This window comes from Mizuhopecten yessoensis, unplaced genomic scaffold (genome assembly GCF_002113885.1).
Source record: "Mizuhopecten yessoensis strain PY_sf001 unplaced genomic scaffold, ASM211388v2 scaffold10961, whole genome shotgun sequence".
In the NCBI taxonomy this organism is placed as follows: Eukaryota; Metazoa; Mollusca; class Bivalvia; order Pectinida; family Pectinidae; genus Mizuhopecten; species Mizuhopecten yessoensis.
Window position 1 is genome coordinate 662,454 of NW_018408808.1, and position 18,731 is coordinate 681,184.

At 34.8% G+C, this 18,731-nt stretch overlaps 1 protein-coding gene across 4 annotated transcripts in view; it reads left to right on the plus strand.

Moving 5' to 3' along the window:
- Positions 1-18,731, plus strand: part of LOC110464108 (BTB/POZ domain-containing protein 16-like) — a 100,232-nt gene that overhangs the window by 72,204 nt on the left and 9,297 nt on the right. For all 4 annotated transcript variants that reach the window (XM_021519165.1, XM_021519163.1, XM_021519166.1 and 1 more), the window contains 3 exons: positions 2,559-2,641; positions 11,776-11,853; positions 16,970-17,068. In XM_021519165.1, coding sequence (XP_021374840.1) covers positions 2,559-2,641; positions 11,776-11,853; positions 16,970-17,068 — 260 coding nt within the window. The remainder of the gene's footprint in view (positions 1-2,558; positions 2,642-11,775; positions 11,854-16,969; positions 17,069-18,731) is intronic.

An 18,731-nucleotide genomic window follows, 5' to 3' on the forward strand; every position in this document is an offset into this window, starting at 1 on the left:
ATGTCGGCGTGGGCGTCCGCACAGAGGTTTTCGTGCGATAACTTGAGTTTCCTTGGGCCAATCAAACTCAAACTTCATGCAGCGCTAAGCATACTTGCATTTTCAAGATTTTTTTTATGAATACCAATGAGGCGATGCTGGTCTTGCTTGTTGCCAAATAAGGGCATTATGTAATAAATGCAAGAACCTTTTTTATTTTCTAATCAATTCCTTTCAAATTTTGTACAGGCCAAAACACTTTTCTTACTCAAAGCGCTGAGCAGGTGACACATCCACTCCCGTGGAATTCTTGTTTTCTTTAAAGTTTATAGAAAGATCAAACATGAGAACACTTTAACGAGTTTGCAATCAGAGTCCAAAGGTCAATAACAAGGTCCCTGTTGCCATTTGTGGTCAGTCATTGCTATTTTAGATGGCGTTTATATCTTACAGGTGTTTTCTCTTCTTTTTTTTACCAAATAAATATGTTATTGATCTGTACATGCAGTGCCTTTGAATTGTTTTTCCTGGTTAATTTTTCTGAACCAAATCAATGCTTACAATACTCCACTGTATAAAGCTGTCTGTTAGATAGCCTCTTAAGACGGACCCTTTCCTGTCTCTTACACGAGAAGATGATAGGCAGGACCTTTTCAGATTCTAATCAGATTTAGTTTTTCTGCAGTCCTTATGTTCGAGAAAGAGGAAAGACTCATTACTTAAAGTAAAGACAGAAGTGTTCAAATGATACGGAGATGATATAAACCAAATTAAATTTCCTTACAAATGAAACATTGTCTTTGATATTTTATTTAAATGTAGTGAAGTGCACTGCTTGGAATTAACTAAACTTTCCAATAAAGTACATAGAAACTTCAAAGTCAGCTATATGAAATACAATTATGACTTTTTCTTATAAAACCTGATTTGACTATGCAAAGTAATTCTGTTGCATTTTTGAAGAAAGCAAAATTGAATTAAAACAAAATGTAACTGGCAATATGAGGCCTGCTTGTTATGTAATGTGAAGTACGTAGGTACCTTAGCTCTGTGTATTTTGTCTGTTGGATTATAAAGTTTCCAGAGAAACGGGCATGCTGGGAGACCTACATTACGTAAAGTACATCCATCTTAACATTCTCATATCTAAGGGAAATTGGTGATTTTTATTTATTTTTCTTCTTCCATGAGCTGAAAACACGGTTTGCTAATACCAATTTTTTGTTTGGAATGAAGTTGTACATTTTCCCAAAGCAAGAAATGTCTTGTAAACATGAAACACTTAAGGGTAAAGGGACTACCACTTGCACCAGTTATCTTCATGAAGAAGAGTTCCACTTTGGAGCAGTTTGTTTTTACCTGGTGAAAAAATCATGATAGTTTTGATTTGGTATAATTTTAACTTGATATTATTCTTTAGCATAACATTTTTTTGACAAAATGACACATTTTCCCTTCTGTGTAGATGAAGCAAAAGAATTTGAGTTTTTCAGATGCTTAGAGTTACTTCCATTTTTCAAGGTATTTCATCCCTCATTTTGATTCTGTGCATTTAAAGTTCCTGTATACTAACATTCATCAAGTGTAGGACTATCAGTGGATTGGTACCTAGTGCAACCCCTGCATGTTTTGTTTAGTTTTATATTTTCTTTTCAAATATACAAATTAAAAAAAAGAAACCAAACGTAATTCTTTAAAAAAGACAGCTTTCATAATAGTGAAAATTTTGATTTGATATAATTTAACTTGATATCGTTCTTTACCATAATGAATTTTGGACAAAATGGGTGAATTTTTGAATTGTCACATTTGAAGTTTTGTAAAAGCAATATTTCTACTCACATTTTTTTTTTTCAAATTCAAGTTGCCTATATTTTGCTATGTTAGGAATTTTGAAAGAGCTGTTTTTTTTTTTTTTATATATATATATTGACCACGTCTAATGTAGAGCCAGACTTTAGATTGAGTTTTATAAGACACTATTACAAAAACAAAGTTTACTGCATTTTCAATCATTTTGTCAGTGAGGTGAAACTTGAAGGATTTTCACATTTACATCTAGTTTGATTTCAATCCTGGCCCTTTGCATTATACAGGGATGTCGTTTTCAATTTGTGTAAATTGCTTTGGCAGTGGTATTGGTTAGATAATGCCAGACACAGTTTGTATATTTCACTTGTATGTCTGACAGGTGACTGGAATCAATGCTATTTCTGAATGTCAATTACCCCTCAAATTGATGGACATCTACGTTAGTGTAAGGGTATATCTAGCTTATAAGGATAAAAAAAAATTTCATTTCGCTATTTATATTTTTGATTAATTTTATTGGATAAGGGTATGAAACTGCTTCTTGACTCCAAGATCAAAATGTTATTTCAGTTTTTGAATGTATATTGAATTTCTGGTTTAACCCTTTCATCCCTAATGTAACTTTAGCAGACTCCACGATGCAGTGTTCTGGATGAGTCCATTTTGGTCTATAGTGTTGAAAGGGTTAAATGATTAGTTTCCCTTGCGAATGGCTGACCATACTTTGATTATGACGTCATGTCTGACTAATATGGTTTGTTTTCCAGCCAACAATATCCAGGACATGCAGTTAATGAACGTCTTACCTCAGTCTACGCTGATAGACCTTCTGTCGCAACACTACCATGCTGTAAGTATATCAATCACTGTCTGTAATCTGTGTCCCTGACAAACTGCCACGCTTTAAATATATCTGTCACTTTGTGTAATCTGTGACCCTGACATACCACCATGCTTTAAATTTATCTGTCACTTTGTGTAATCTGTGACTCTGACATACTGCAATGCGTTAGATTTATCTGTCACTTTGTGTAATCTTTGACTGACATATTACTATGCTTTAGTTTTATTTGTCACTGTGTGTATTCTGTGACTCTGACATACTGCCATGCTTTAAATTTATCTGTCACTTTGTGTAATCTTTGACTGACATATTACTATGCTTTAGTTTTATTTGTCACTGTGTGTAATCTGTGACTCTGACATACTGCCAAGCTTTAAATTTATCTGTCACTTTGTGTAATCTGTGACCCTGACATATCGTCGTGCTTTAAATATATCTGTCACTTTGTGTAATCTGTGACTCTGACATACTACTATGCTTTAGGTTTATTTGTCACTGTGTGTAATCTGTGACTGTGACATAATGCCATGCTTTAAATTGATCTGTCACTATGTGTAATCTGTGACCCTAACATACTGCCATGATTTCAGTTTATCTGTCACTGTGTAAACTGTGAACCTGACATTATGCCAAGTTAGTTGTTTCATCTGTTACTGTCCGTAATCATGACACACTGCCATGCTCTGAGTTTCTCAGTCACTTTGTGTAATATATAACCCTGACATAGCGCAATGCTTTAAGAGTATCTATCACTATGTGTAATCTGTAACCCTGACTTACTGCAATGCCTTAAGTTTATCTGTCACTGTGTTAATCAGTGACCATAACACATTGCCAAGCAGTGAGCATATCCACACTGTCTGTAATCTGTGACCCTGATAGAACGAAGGTCCCATTACTTTCATACTGTACTATCTACCTTTCGATTTATCCATCTCTGGAATCTGGTTTCATGCTAAGTTTCTTTGTTGGAAATTTTCTTAGCCTTCCTTACTTTTGACTACTCTATATTACCATGGTTGATGTTATATTTCAGCTTAATCAATGTTACAACATTGAATAATTTATTGCGTATTTAGGATGAAAATTGTGACATGCAGAAACTCTTTTAATTGGTCATAGTACAAGAACTACTAGAATACCTACACAATCATTTTTCATTTTTGTTTTTATTATTTGACTTTGGACTGAAAGAAACTTATGTCCGACAAGAAATCAAACTTTCCCAGGTTATTGTCAACATCTATCTACAATACAAGAACACATTGATATTTATATTCCCTCACTTGTTCTAATAATATTATAGACCAGAAATAATTATGGCTAACAAAAATTGGAAAGCCATGTGACTCAAAATAGAGAAAACTAATACATCAGTCACTGCCTGTAATATGTTACCCTGACATACAGCCATCCTGTTAATATATTTCTCACTGCCTATAAGCTGTGACCCTGACATATAGCCACCCTGTTCATATATTACTCACTGCCTGTAAGCTGCGACCCTGACATACAGCCATCCTGTTAATAGATTCCTCACTGCCTGTAAACTGTGACCCCGACAAACAGCCATCCTGTAAATATATTCTTCACTGCCTGTAAGCTGTAACTGTGACATACAGCTATCCTGTTAATAGATTCCTCACTGCCTGTAAACTGTGACCCCGACAAACAGCCATCCTGTAAATATATTCTTCACTGCCTGTAAGCTGTGACCCTGACATACAGCCATCCTGTAAATATATCACTCAATGTCTGTAAGCTGTGACACTGACATACAGTCATCCTGTAAATATATTCCTTACTACCTGTAAGCTGTGACCCTGACATATAGCCACCCTGTTAATATATTACTCACTGCCTGCAAGCTGTGACCCTGACATACAGCCATCCTGTAAATATATTCCTCACTGCCTGTAAGCTGTGACCCTGACATGCAGTCATCCTGTAAATGTATTCCTTACAACCTGTAAGCTGTGACCCTGGCATACAGCCATCCTGTAAATATATTACTCACTGTCTGTAAGCTGTGACCCTGACACACAGCCATCATGTAAATATATTCCTCACTGCCTGTAAGCTTTGACCCTGACATACAGCCATCCTGTTAAAATATTACTCACTGCCTGTAAGCCGTGGTTGTGATTCAACTACTACCACAGCACAACTATATTTCAGTTCGTTATCTTTGAAACCGATAGACCTGTCACACAACTGCAATATTTAATGGAATATGTGGTCCTGACAAGGAGTTATTATTCAGTAAGTGTATCACTTACTGTCTGTAATCGTTGAGTTTGATAAACCTGTCCCAACACAATCATGATGTAGGTATATCACTCACTGTCTACTCCTTGACTCGTGCATACTGCAGCGAAATCTCTTACTCTCTGTAATATGTTCTCCCGATTCTGTTCAGCAAAATCCAGTCTCATTTACTTCGACACCATACAGAAGCAGTCGTCCAATTTCATTATTGTTAGTGATGATAAAATTATGAATGATAAATTTGCAACGCTTTTCTTCCCAAGAGATGATGATGTAACCATTTTTTACATGGGAAATGTGGCCATTTAAAATGGCAAAAGGAATGAAAAACAAAGAAAACTGCAAACTGTGAACTACTAACACATGATATCGAAGCCACGACATATCATTTCTCTTTTTATTTTTTCGAAGGGTCTCACATGCTTTGAAAGGGTTTTTAAAGACTTCAACTGTTGCCCTTTCCAATTCGATTGGAATATCTGTAAAATGTTTATGAAATGAAATGACTCACATGTCACACAAATGATATATGCACGCATCCATGCAGTCACGCCTGTCAAATATTGGTCCATAAACAATCCGTAGTTCCGGTGAAAGGCAATGAAGACATGCACATTTCCTTTCTCGCATGCAAACTGTTTTATTCCCTTGCCAGCATCTATGACACTGATTTTTTTCAAATATTACGAAATTTCGACCAGGACCGATCATTTCATGAAAAAACTTTCAGTTCTAGTTCAGTTTGAAAGAAATCACTCATAGTAAACAAGCAAGCTATTTTGACAATTGTAATCTTTTCCCTTCAAGGATTTTTTTTCTAGATTTTTTTATGATTTCCATCTTTTTATTGATTGGTGAGGTCTCTCGTTTCTACAGAGAGTTAATATTTCAATGCCGCAGGTTAAAAACGCTTTGGAGCTGACTCGATCAAGCATTATTAGTCTCTAGCTAACAGATCAAGAATAGGAAGACTTCTTGTTGGGTATTTTTGTCAATGGATTTGATATTTTAATGAAGCTTTATACTTTTATTAATAATCTGCGTAACAATGTTTCCATTGAATTCATTTTTTTTTTTTTATCAATAAATAATTGTTTTGTTAAACACTTTCATTAGAAACACAATCTTTACGATAGAGATATTCTCGAAAATATGTACTGACTTCCCGTAATGTTTTGAAAAATGCCTGATTTGAACGAAAGGGACAAGTAAGATTTCCCCAACGAATCCTTTAATATATATTGATCACTACTCTCCATTAACCTTATTCTTCTGTCTCGTGCTGTGTAACACTGACCCTGTTCACCGACTTGTTGTATGAGGTTAGATGATCGATTATTGAATGAGTATTTCATTTGAAATCCCTAAAGGTGAAAATAAAAATGTTGGTAATTTCATATCAATGGAAATGCTAGCTTGGAGGATATAAAAAGCAATTGGTATACATTGTGAAAAAACAACAACATAGAAATGGTTTGGAAAATCTAATACTGCTCTTAAAGACAATTAAAAAATGCCCCTTGCATCGGTGTATGGACACTTTAAAAAGCGACGTCTTTAAAATGTGGCGTACCAAAAGGCCCGAAAATACAATAATAATTGATAATAATACACAACACTTGAACAAGGTAGCAGTATACAGTAGAGGGTTGTGGCCATGGGTGGTATTTTTGTTAAATGGCTAACCCCTGTATAATGATATGTTAAAAAAATATAAAAATAAAGCTGTACTAAAATTGGTATAAGCATGATGAAGTGGGCTATGTGAGCTTCACATTTGTAAAAAAAAAGATTTTTTTTATTCGAGAATAAAATTTTGGCATAATCCGAAAGGGTGCCTACACATAAAAAGCTAGCTTTACAGGAGGTAAAATTTTGACAACAGCACAAGACGCAAAATTGCAAAAAATCAAGTTTTACAACTTTACTGGGGCCCAGATAATTCTGCAACCAGATAAATAATCTTTAATTTCAGACAGAACTTAGGAAAAAAAAAACTAATTGCGGGGCTCAAATTTTGGGTTTAAAATAGCAATTTTTGGCATTTTTTTGTAATTTTTGATGTGGTAACCATGGTTTTCACACAAGTGACATACATAGAAAAAAGAGATTTATACACTTCTCAGTACTTTATATGTATTGTAAATGTAATGCAGTTTACAAATATATATACATATATACATGTGTTGTGTAGGGTAAATCCGCTGTGTTTACATTTCCTCGACATGTGCCTTGTTTATCAGAGTCAGGCCATTTCTACTGTATACGGCTACCCAAGCTCCTTCTTGATGGCGATACGGAACGAATATTAAAACAGGTATTCTAGCTGGATAATACCCCTTTTGTTGATGGATAAGTATTAGGGTAGACAAAAATGATGATTTTTATGTTATAACTAAAAAAAGTAGATTTGAAATTTGTAAAGGAAACATTTTGACATTTGACAGATGCTGTGCATGAAATGTTTTCCTTCCTAAAATATCACTTTTGTAAGGGTGACTGACGTTTTCCCTTTCGTTTTGTGTCTCTGATCTTTTACTTGAAGTTTCAGTTTTGTTATATGTGCTGATGCTAAGGTTCATTTACCCCTCTTTTTTCTAGTCTTTGCATGTTTATTTTTTTTCTGTATTATTTCTTGAACTTTGATTATCGCGTAATTAAAATCCCACATTTGATTTGTTTGTCCCAACATTCTCTGTCATGTTGTGAAAAATAGCCACTTCACTTATAATTGATAGTTTGCAATTTCTTGAAATGCAGATGAAATTACCGATAGAAAATGTTTGACATATATATTGGTTGACAAATTTAGATCAGATTCTGAGTTCAGGACATTTTTTTCTGAAAGGCTACAAGGAAGAAATCTGTAGTAAGATTTACGAGTTCATAGAGCATACGGAACAAACGGAAGTAAAACCGAAGGGAAATTGCAGACAAGAATTTATTGAAAAAAATTACGCTCCCTATAGACGTGACCTGCATTGGTTGCTTAACCAGGAGTAAATTGTAGATTAAAACGAGTTGGTGCAATAGATATTCATCTTGGAACTTATCTTCGCTGTATTAAGCTGGAGTCGTGTCTAAAAGAACTGATCGTATTGCCTTTGCCGGTTTGATTAAGTACATTTCAGAATAAATTTGATTCGTATCTTCCACTTAAAATTTGAAATGTGGTTATTGATTTTTTTTCTTAATTGATTTAAACAAATGTTTCTATATGTGAAACTGTAATGCTTCTGTTAGCCAGTCTAATAATCATAAAATCACGCCCAGAATACAAATAGAAATTATGAAGGTATATTATTATTAGTTTTGCAACACATTTTATCTAAGCCATTGCTTAAAATAAACTTTGTTAGTGTCTTTCAGTAGCGTTTGAAATATACTTTTGGGAGGATCGAAAGCTATATGGAGCACTCAACAACACTGCAAAGGCTGTGAAGGCCAGGATCTGTGTAAATGTAGTATTGTCTAAATGTGGATACCATTTGGCAGAATATACGTTTACACAGAGCATGAGAAAAAAAGAGAGGCTACGGAAAAACAAGATTAACAGCCAGAACTTTCATAGCATCATGACGCAAGTCCTCGGCAATTTAATTTGTGATAAAGGATTTGACTAGACGAAAATTGGTCAATATATCCACAGAACGATTTATTATGTTGTCAAATCCTTATAAATGTTATTGAATTTCAAGAGGAATAATTCTGCACAAAATATGTGGCAGTTTAATTTACTATTATGACGTACTCTTTCAAATAATGACGCTTATAGACCATGTCTATATCTTCACTAGCCTCGTGGATATTTCCATATCATCTGTTATAAAATCAAGTATAATACTCGAATTTCCAATTTCAAAAGGCGTGGTTGCAGACGATTATTGGACAGATGACTACTTGATTAAATCATAATAATATGATTTTTATAATGGAAACCTGTGTAAGATATAAGAAAAACAGAAGTTTCTATTTGCTACTTGTAATTGACTTGCAATTATGATTTAGAAGGTTATGCCTCTATATTTTGGTTGTGTCAGAGCAGCAGCATCCCCTCTTGCTACTCCACGCTAGGAATCATGGTCGTTTGCTCAATGTACAAATATAGTTGGAATTATTAAATAATGATTAAGTTGTACAACAGTCATTCGGGCGAATGAAGAGAGGATTGTCGGTATGATAACTACAACAGGGTTTGGAGGAGCAATAGTGAGATTGTTTTTAACTATAACTACAATGGACGTTTGACAAGCGAGTAAGAGATTGTTGGAACTTTTTAACTTCAGTATACTTTGAACGAAACTACAATACAGTTTCAACAAATCATAGGGAGTTTGTTAGAACGAGAGACACATCAGACGTTCGGCCGGCGATTAGGAGATAGTTGGACTTTAGCTACGACAGACATTGTGCGAGCTCTGAGGAAAGGTTTGATTTTGGTGTGCAAAATACTTTACTGCCTGAAAAGGATAGATGGAAACAACTTTGTTTGAAGGAACAAGAATTTCTGTAACAACCATTTGTCCACTATAAATTGAAATAGAAGGCCTAACATAGTGTGTCTTAAGGTTCATATAACATGGTTATCCCACTAACAAGCAATAACAAATATGTCTACTTGAGTTGAATTTTTGTTAATATTTCTTCGAAAGTTTAACATAAAGGCTTGCCTAGGCATGCTCACGGAATATTGTGTGTCACATCTCATTTGTTCCTCCATAATAATTCTCACTATCTAGAGATTTTAATATTCTCTGGAGATATGCTTTCATAAAAAAAGAAAATAGGAAAGCGACAACAATAGCGTAGTTTGAACTCAAAATCGAGGAAATAAATTTAAAAAAAATGTGAAATCACATGAAAATAATAAAAAATGACTACAAGATATCTAAGACCAGTTGTTCTGCAACAGAAATCTTCTTCATCGACGACATGGCATCTGAAATCCAGGTCTGATCCAATTAATGTCACGTCGTCCAAGCGTGATTCGGGGTTACGTCAGCGAAATTACAAGGGACAATAATATTTTCCTGACTGTGACTTGAGAAAGTCCTTTTCGACCAGAAAATTTGTATCCCTCCTGTACCTCTGGTTTCATCATCGTTATTGTTTTTGATATTTTTTTTTTACTCCTCATAAAATTGTTTAATTATTTTTGCGATATCAAAGGTATTTTGCCTATTACATTTGTGCTATACATTTTATAGACAAATATATGTTAGGTAAGAATCTACAACAGTCTGGAACTATTGTAAAGCGTTGTCCTTGCTGATAAGTATTTAATGATATTTTCTTATTATCTGACCTGTAACTTCCAATGACGTTTTCTTATCTTTCGAGCCAATCTAAGAATGCAACATAGCATCGCTGGTCTTTTAGTTGCTGAATCTTTTTCCACTGCTTCATTTGTAATTATTGACTTAAAATCGTAGTAATTAATCTTTTCATTAAGGCCCGTTTGGCTTTTCGTTTCTTTTTCATAGTGACTCTCTGAATAACTTTCTTGTTTTAATTTCCTTTTTATTCATGCAGCAAGCCATATCTTTACCTATCAAAATATTTAAAAAGGTTTCGCAATTTAAGTGGTAGCATGTTTTTTTGCATTAGGGATATGTCAAATTGAATTGAAATACTTCTAAGAATGAACTGAAAGTGTTGTCAACCTGCATGGAATCCGAACGTCGCTCCCAATTACGGTGACTTCTGTGCTAAATGCTAGAGGTTACCACTGTTTTTAGTGTAAAGCGATCATTTCAGTTCCCAAACTGGTATTTTTTAAACCCATATAATCACCTGATAGGAACACAATCTTTCATGTTTTCAAAGTTGAATACAAATACACTTAGTAATTTTTGTGTAATGCTTTAGAAAGACAGTAGTGCGAAACATGGATATTATTAAAGTATAAATTGATGTATATAGGCTTGTTATTCGGTTCTTTGCAAAATTCAATTGAAATCTCCAATCAGTAAAGTATGTAATGTGATTTGTCTAGTCTCAGGTAAATAAGATTGACATTTAATTTTTTTGTTTTTGTTAATTATATATTTGTCATATCAACAGGTTCACCCTTCATACTTTGAACTGATCACCCTTTTTGTAATTCGTAAGGGTTTGGGAGGGTTGAAATATCTGGATTTTTTTTCTGTTGGAAGTTTCTTCACGTGATGTTGAAATCTTTAAACAACGTCAACGAATGCAGTCTTCTCTGTCAAATTATTTCCCATTTGCTACTTTACTTAGGTACATTGCTATATTATCTTAACTTCGTAGCTGAAATGTGCTCAGATGTCATGATAGAACTTGTCAGTGTAGAAAAAATATAGCAATATATATAATTCAATTCGCAATTCCATCGGACAGCGGAATGCATAAACGTGGGATATTCAATTAAAATCTTTTTCTCTCTTGATTAATATAAATTCTTGTATTCGGATTCAAAGAATTCGTATCAATTCTATCACCAGTGCTTCACGAGGTCATGAAGTGTGTTCGAGGCAATCGATAAAATAAAAAACAGATTTTAATTACAAAACAAAATTAGGGAATTACAAATTAAATAGTACAGATGCATTGTACTTTATGCAGAGCTTAAGATTCCACGGTCTATCCAGAATGTCGACGATCATGCAATTAATTGTTTTGTCGGGTCAACTCTGATAAGTTCATTGGGACCCTAAAATAATACATGGCTTTGTAATTTGATCGCATCGCCTAAACCTGTGATTTCCAGGACCGTTTACTTTCTCATTATCGATCTAGCCTCGTTTTAAGTTTTGATTCGGTATCGTTGACCTTATTGTAAACTTCCTTTAGTTTGAGATGTTTTTCTGAGTCTTCCCTTAAAATCCTGTCATGCTTTTATATTGAAGTTGCAAGGTGGCGGGGACATGGCTGCTCTCCGACATTTCACCACAGGGGCCATTCGACAAGGCTTTGTAGTGGATGATGTAAGTATTAACTCAGTGAACATCTTTTCTGATGCCTCTTGCACTATATCCTCAAAAAAAAAAAAAAATGTTTTGCATTTTATTTTTTTCGTCAAATCTTTTCCCATTTATCTCAAAATGACATATATAATGCCATTTTGAGCTTTACCTACATATTCAATGTGAAGATATCCTCTAATCAAACGATACTTCCAAACACTTTATACTTTCCAATAAAGACTCTCTTAAATAGATAGAAAAGGATAAAAGGACAAAAACAAAAAACAACTGATTTAATACAATTTGTGCTGTCTGTCCAATATCTTTGAAAAGCGGCAGGCGAACTGACATAGACGTTTTATTAGTTGTCTAAATAGAATGATGTGCATTTTATATTGTTTGGTGATCCATTTATTCTGTCGGGTTAAAGTATGACAATCTAGTCTGTAGTGCACGCACTGCAGTACAGTGTGCATCCATCACGTTGTTTATTACAAATACCCTTAACGTAGTCAGTACATATACATATTGACTGGACAGATAATGCGTTCATGGCTCCCTATAATAAATGCATTTGGCTACAGAGAATAAAACCATTTTTTCGTATAGTTATTATTGGTATAAAACACTATATCTGCAATTGGGGCATGGAGTGATTGTTTGCAAACGGCTTAATCTTAATCCCTTAAAAGAAAGTTTGAAAAAAGTGATATTTGTATATATACTGAATTTAACGAACTTATCTGCGTATTTCGAAAGATCAACCTCACAGATATGATCGATATATATATAGCAAAGAGTTAGTTGAATATCCGAAGTTAAGCTGTTGGGCTAAAGCTCCTGACTATGATAACAAATGAATGTTTACATGAACTTCGGACACATGCCTCTACAAATACAGAAGTCACGAAATAAGATGTTTATCATGTTTTGATAAATGAGAAATATCTTTTTCCTACATGCAATGATGCTGTTTGTAATGATGTTTAGGAAAGGAGAATCAAACAAATAATTTCTGCTGCGTATCTATTTTGTTTTGATAATACACCTAGCTAAAGTTGTACTCCAGACAGATTCTCGATAAGGCTTGCCTGTGTCTTTATCGATACATTTGTATCGTGATAAATACGTTTTAGAACTAAGCTTTCTTTCTAGATTGATATGCCATGTAAGATTGAAGAGGGAGATTAGAGATAAACGGTCTATTATATAACACAATTGCCACGCGTTGTTCCTACGTTCGAAGTTGCAGCATTTTTAGCTCACCTTTCCGAAAGGACCAGGGGGTCAATGGATTTATGAAATAAGGATGTGGCCCCCTAGGGGGCTGAGTTTGGGGCCGAAAAGGGGGGGGAATTTAGGGAAATTTCAAAAAAAAATCAAAAATCTTCTTCTCCAGTTCTAGAAATGCTAGAATCAAATACTACTCATAGCTGTAAAGGCCTTTGGGTGAGTTATACAATTTGTGGTTTTCATGTCTCTCAGGTACCCCGTTTGCCCCTGAGGAGGGGGTAAAATTTAGTATAGTTTATATAGGAAACAGACATGACGGGCCATATCTTCCATTGTTTTAAAAATAATTTGTTCATATTTGAGAGAAAAACTTATTAGGGGAGGAGGGTCTACTGGTATAAATCGTATGAGCCTGCCCCCCTAGTGGGCTAAGTTAGGGTCCGAAAAGGGGGGGGGGGGGGATTTAGGGAAATTTCAAAAATCTTCTTCTCCCGTTCTAGAAATGCTAGAATCAAATACTACCCATAGCTGTAAAAGCGTTTGGGTGGTTTATTTAAATCGGTGATTTTCATGTTTACCAGGCCCCTCTTTTGCCCCTGGTGAGGGGTGAAATTTAGTATAGTTTAGGTAGCAGTATACAGTAGAGGGTTGTGGCCATGGGTGATATTTTTGTTAAATGGCTAACCCCTGTATAATGATATGTAAAAGAATTATAAAAATAAAACTGTACTAAAATTAGTATAAGCATGATGAAGTGGGCTATGTGAGCTTCACATTTGTTAAAAAAAGAAGATTTTTTTGGTTCGAGAATAAAATTTTGGCCATAATCCAAAAGGGTGAAAAGCTAGCTTTACAGGAGGTAAAATTTTGACAACAGCACACGACGCAAAATTGCAAAAAATGAAGTTTTACAACTTTAATGGGACCCAGCTAATTCTGCAACCAGGTAGGTAAAATTACTAGTTGCGGGGGTCAAATTTTGGGTCAAAATAGCATTTTTTGGCATTATTTGGTAATTTTTGATGTGGTAACCATGGTTTTCACACAAGTGACATACATAGAAAAAAGAGGTTTATACACTTCTCAGTACTTTATATGTATTGTAAATCTAATGCAGTTTACAAATATATATACATGTATACATGTGTTGTGTAGGGTAAATCCGCTGTGTTTACATTTCCTCGACATGTGCCTTGTTTATCAGAGTCGGGCCATTCTGTACACTGCTACCTTATATAGGAAATATACATAATAGGCCATATCTTCCAATGTTTTGAATGGAGTTTGCTCATATTTGACAGAAATACTTGTTTTGGGAGGAAGGTCTGCTGGTATAATTATTGTGACCCTGACCCCCTAGGGGGCTGGGTTTTGGGTGAAAAAGGAGGCGAATTTCAAAAATCTTCTTCTGCAGTTCCAGAAATGCTAGTATCAAATACTACTCACAGTTGTAAAGGCCTTAGAGTGGTTTATATACTTTGTGGTTTTCATGTGCCCCACGTTCCTCGTTTGCCTTTGGGGAGGGGGTAAAGTTTTGTATTGTTTATATAGATAATTCGACAAATGAACAGCCATCACATACTTTTTATCTCCAACCCAACTAATGTGCTAGTAATAGTAACAACCTTAATTATTTATGAATTATAAAGTCTCCATAGTAACGCTTCCAAGTCTTACCCTACATGTCTGAAGTGGTTACAAATTGGCATTACAGAGCAAATGTAAATATTGTGCCATGATTGCTTAAATAACCAGGTGGGCCTCTTGTTATATTCTGAATTCGTGTCCAGTAAACGTATGTATGGGTAAAACGTCCCTATTATCTAACTTTGTTCTGCAGGCTTGTACCAACTAACGAACATGTATGTTAATTGCTTAACTCATTCACCCCTGGAATTTGTATAATGAACTATTCCAACCTTTGTTTTGGAAGAGTTCAAATGAGTCTTCAGGGTTGGATGAGTTAATACCCATATCAATCTCATTCATAGGGGAAATGAGCCGTAGTGCTGGCTTATTAGCACTACTGTCGCGTAAGCAAGTTCGAAGACATGGTTAGCTTGCATGGACTAAACACACTACCTGTATGTCCGCTTCCAGATGGTTTCTTCTTTTCTAACCAACTTGTCTAATAAAAGCAAACGTTGTGAGTTAAATCTCGCAAAAGAAAATATTATACTGATAATGACTCTGTTCAATTACTTTAACGTTTATTTATTACAGTCTATGAGAAGTTCTGTTTCCCACAATCTTGGCGTAATAATCATTTTTCTTGTATGCACTCGGCGACATTCTTCTTCAGTAGCTGAGTAATGTCTCCATACACAGTTACTCATTAACTAATACCGCCGTGGTTTTCTGAAAGGAGAGAGAAATTAACGTCTTTTGGGCACATCTGACAATGTATGGAAGTAAAAAATACCCGTCTATGACAGCTCCGATGCGGAGTTACGTGTCACAGAATAACAGAACGACAGCATGGCACGTGTTTGTGTTAATTAACACAAGAAACAACCTGAAATATAACCATATACGGTATGCAATACGTAAAAACCAACAGTTCGATGATCAAAGATACACAAGTAATCATCACAAGACTGCTTAGTTCCTTTTTGAGCACGGATAGCGTTACCGTAGAAGGTGTGGTAGTGAATTATATAACTAAATAATTACGTTTCGTATGATGCATTGTTGAAACATGGGGCAATACATCGCTAGTTTGTGTCTATATGTGATGAGCCAGCATTTCGTTCACAAAGACATGTTGTTAAAAGGGAAGATGACGCTTTCATCAATCTTCACTTTTTAACTTTCACTTATGAAAGTAAAGTTAAAGTTACCTTGAACGTTCGTATCTTAAACGGTAATGTGAACTACTTTCCACTTGACATTTCATCGACTTTTCTGAGGATTAAACCGTGTTGTAATTAAAAACGAATTAAAAAAACTATCAAAAGGAATATAACACACAGAATTGAGACTGTTAACGATTCAACTAATGTCGATATCTGAAGGGTCGTTGGTTTAGGTGCAGTTATAATTTATGTTTATAGCCATTTAAAGCTACGAAAGGAAACTTACGTTCTGTTCCACACTGTCAATAGACGAGCGATCTAGCAGTCTTTATTCGTTTATTCACAAGCAAGAAGAATTTTCCATTTGATTTTTTATCATAAAAAACCCAAAAACATTAATGCCACCTCCAAGGACACCTAAAATTGCGGCAACTGCAGTAAACATATTTTTTCCCCTAAACAATGTAAGCTAGGAAGCAAATCAGATGTTCTCTTGATAAAAAAAAAGAAATGATCCAAATTATGATAATTTCCAGTGAGATACACAACGCATCAGTTAAGTCTGAATGCCATGAAGAAAGTTCACATATGGAGGTAAAGAATGCTCTTAAAATGGTTTTTGGTTATACAAGGGAGATACTTCTTTAGACATCTCTGACAGAAATGCAAGGATAAAGCCAGATTTTTGCCAGCAGGTGTTGTCCAAACACTGAAGAAGGGGTTCTGTAACTGGATTCCCCTGGAAAAACAGGATGAAACATGGATATTTGGTATCAAAATCAAAATCAAAAACATAATAATTTCTAAAGAAATCTGATACTGTTAAAAGACCCACTTGATTAATAGTTAGAATGGACAAACAAAATCACGTACATATTATGTATTCAATTTCTAAAGATATTTCAACATACATATTAAACAGTACTACCAGTAATTATAGTTATTATAATCACATTTTCTTCAATTTCTAGTACAAACTCACAGCTATAGAGTCTATATTCGTTTGGAAGACACGTAACATTCTCTTTTGAAATAGTCCTATGTTAATGCTAGTTTTGAAAGGACGCTTATGATTTCTGTTTGGCACTGTTGTACGTTTTTCATTACAGGAGCCGCACTACCACTCCGAAGTGTTTTCTCTCCACGGATTCCACTTTGAGCTGAAAGCTGTCAGAAACAATAAAGACCAAATCGCCGTCTTTATGCAGGTATGATATGTTTATGATGAAGTGCAAACTTGTATATTAGGGCTGCAACGATACGCGATACCTACCGATGCTATATGTATCGCGATACGACGCTTAGGCTCCGATACATATCGCGGTACGACGCTTATGATCCGATACATATCGCGGTATGACGCTATCATACGATACGTTACGTATCACAGTACGTCGCTTACGATACGATACGTGTCATGGTACAATGCTAACAATACATGTCACGGTATGATGCCTACAATACGATACGATACGTATCACAATACGATGTTTTCAATACTATACGTATTACTGTACAATGCTTACAACACGATACGTATCACAATACAAGTGACTGCTCAAAAAGTAAACTACATAATTTTGAGTGAAATATTTTGCAGAGTTTTGACGTAGACATAATTGATGAATACTGTCAAAATGTATTTTGTATGATTTTTTTTTACTTTCTGGTACGACTGACTGCACTGTGTACAACGTTTTGAAGGATTCCAAAACAATAAGTAAACTCATGGAGTTTAATAAAAAAGACTTTCAGTACTATTATGGTATCGCAATGCAGGCATACAAAACATTTAGAAACCTAACACACCTAAGTATCACGACACGGTACGGTACGATATAACGATGCAGGCCTATGATGGTTTTTGCAATTCTACTTCATGGTACAGGAATTCTTATTTGATTCACGAATGATGCATTAAGTGTTATAAAACAACAGTCTTTTATCCCGCCAAAATCGGATTTATCCTTTTAAAATCATTATATTCAGATTAGATAAAACTGTATATATAATCCGCTGATAAGAGAAAAGTTAAAAATGTTCAACAAAAATCTTGTGCCGATGTTAAGGATTGATCTTTATTTTTAGCATTAAGTACTGTATATTAACGTAGCCCTAACCCTAACCCTATATTTTTAGCATTAAGTACTGTATATGAACGTAGCCCTAACCCTAACCCTATATTTTTAGCATTTAGTACTGTATATGAACGTAGCCCTAACCCTAACCCTATATTTTTAGCATTAAGTACTGTATATGAACGTAGCCCTAACCCTAACCCTAACAAACACACACAGGTGTTTACACTTTTCAAGATTTGGTGATATATAACGTAAACCAAAAATGAGTGACACTGCATCGTACAGCTGTTTCGTCCCTGCAGTAATGTACTGTTACGTACCCCATACTTGTGTCAGGTGATGTGGTATCCTGAATAGACAATTTCTATCGTTAGCCTTTGTCGAGTAGAACATTTCATAATCATATAATTTTTGTTTTTAAATTTTTACACCAAGTGTTGGGACTGATGAATCGGCTCTGTTTGTAATCCAATGGAATGCAATTATATTTTGTTTTGTGTTTATAGGGTTATTCATTAATAACTTTTGAAAGAAATATGTTTATGATTAAGATGTGATCGTCATCTTTGATAGTTATATGACCACCTTTAGTTCAGCCAGTCTATCATTGATTTACCAAATAACCTAACTTAGTCCCCGAGGTTTGCCGTGATCTTGATAGCAACGGTTACTTGTTATAAGTAGAGGCACGGTTCATACTATACACACTTTACTCATTTGTAATTTTCAATTTACCAGTACTTCTCTTATATTTCAAATCAATATAGTGAAGGGATTTTATGCACCCCCC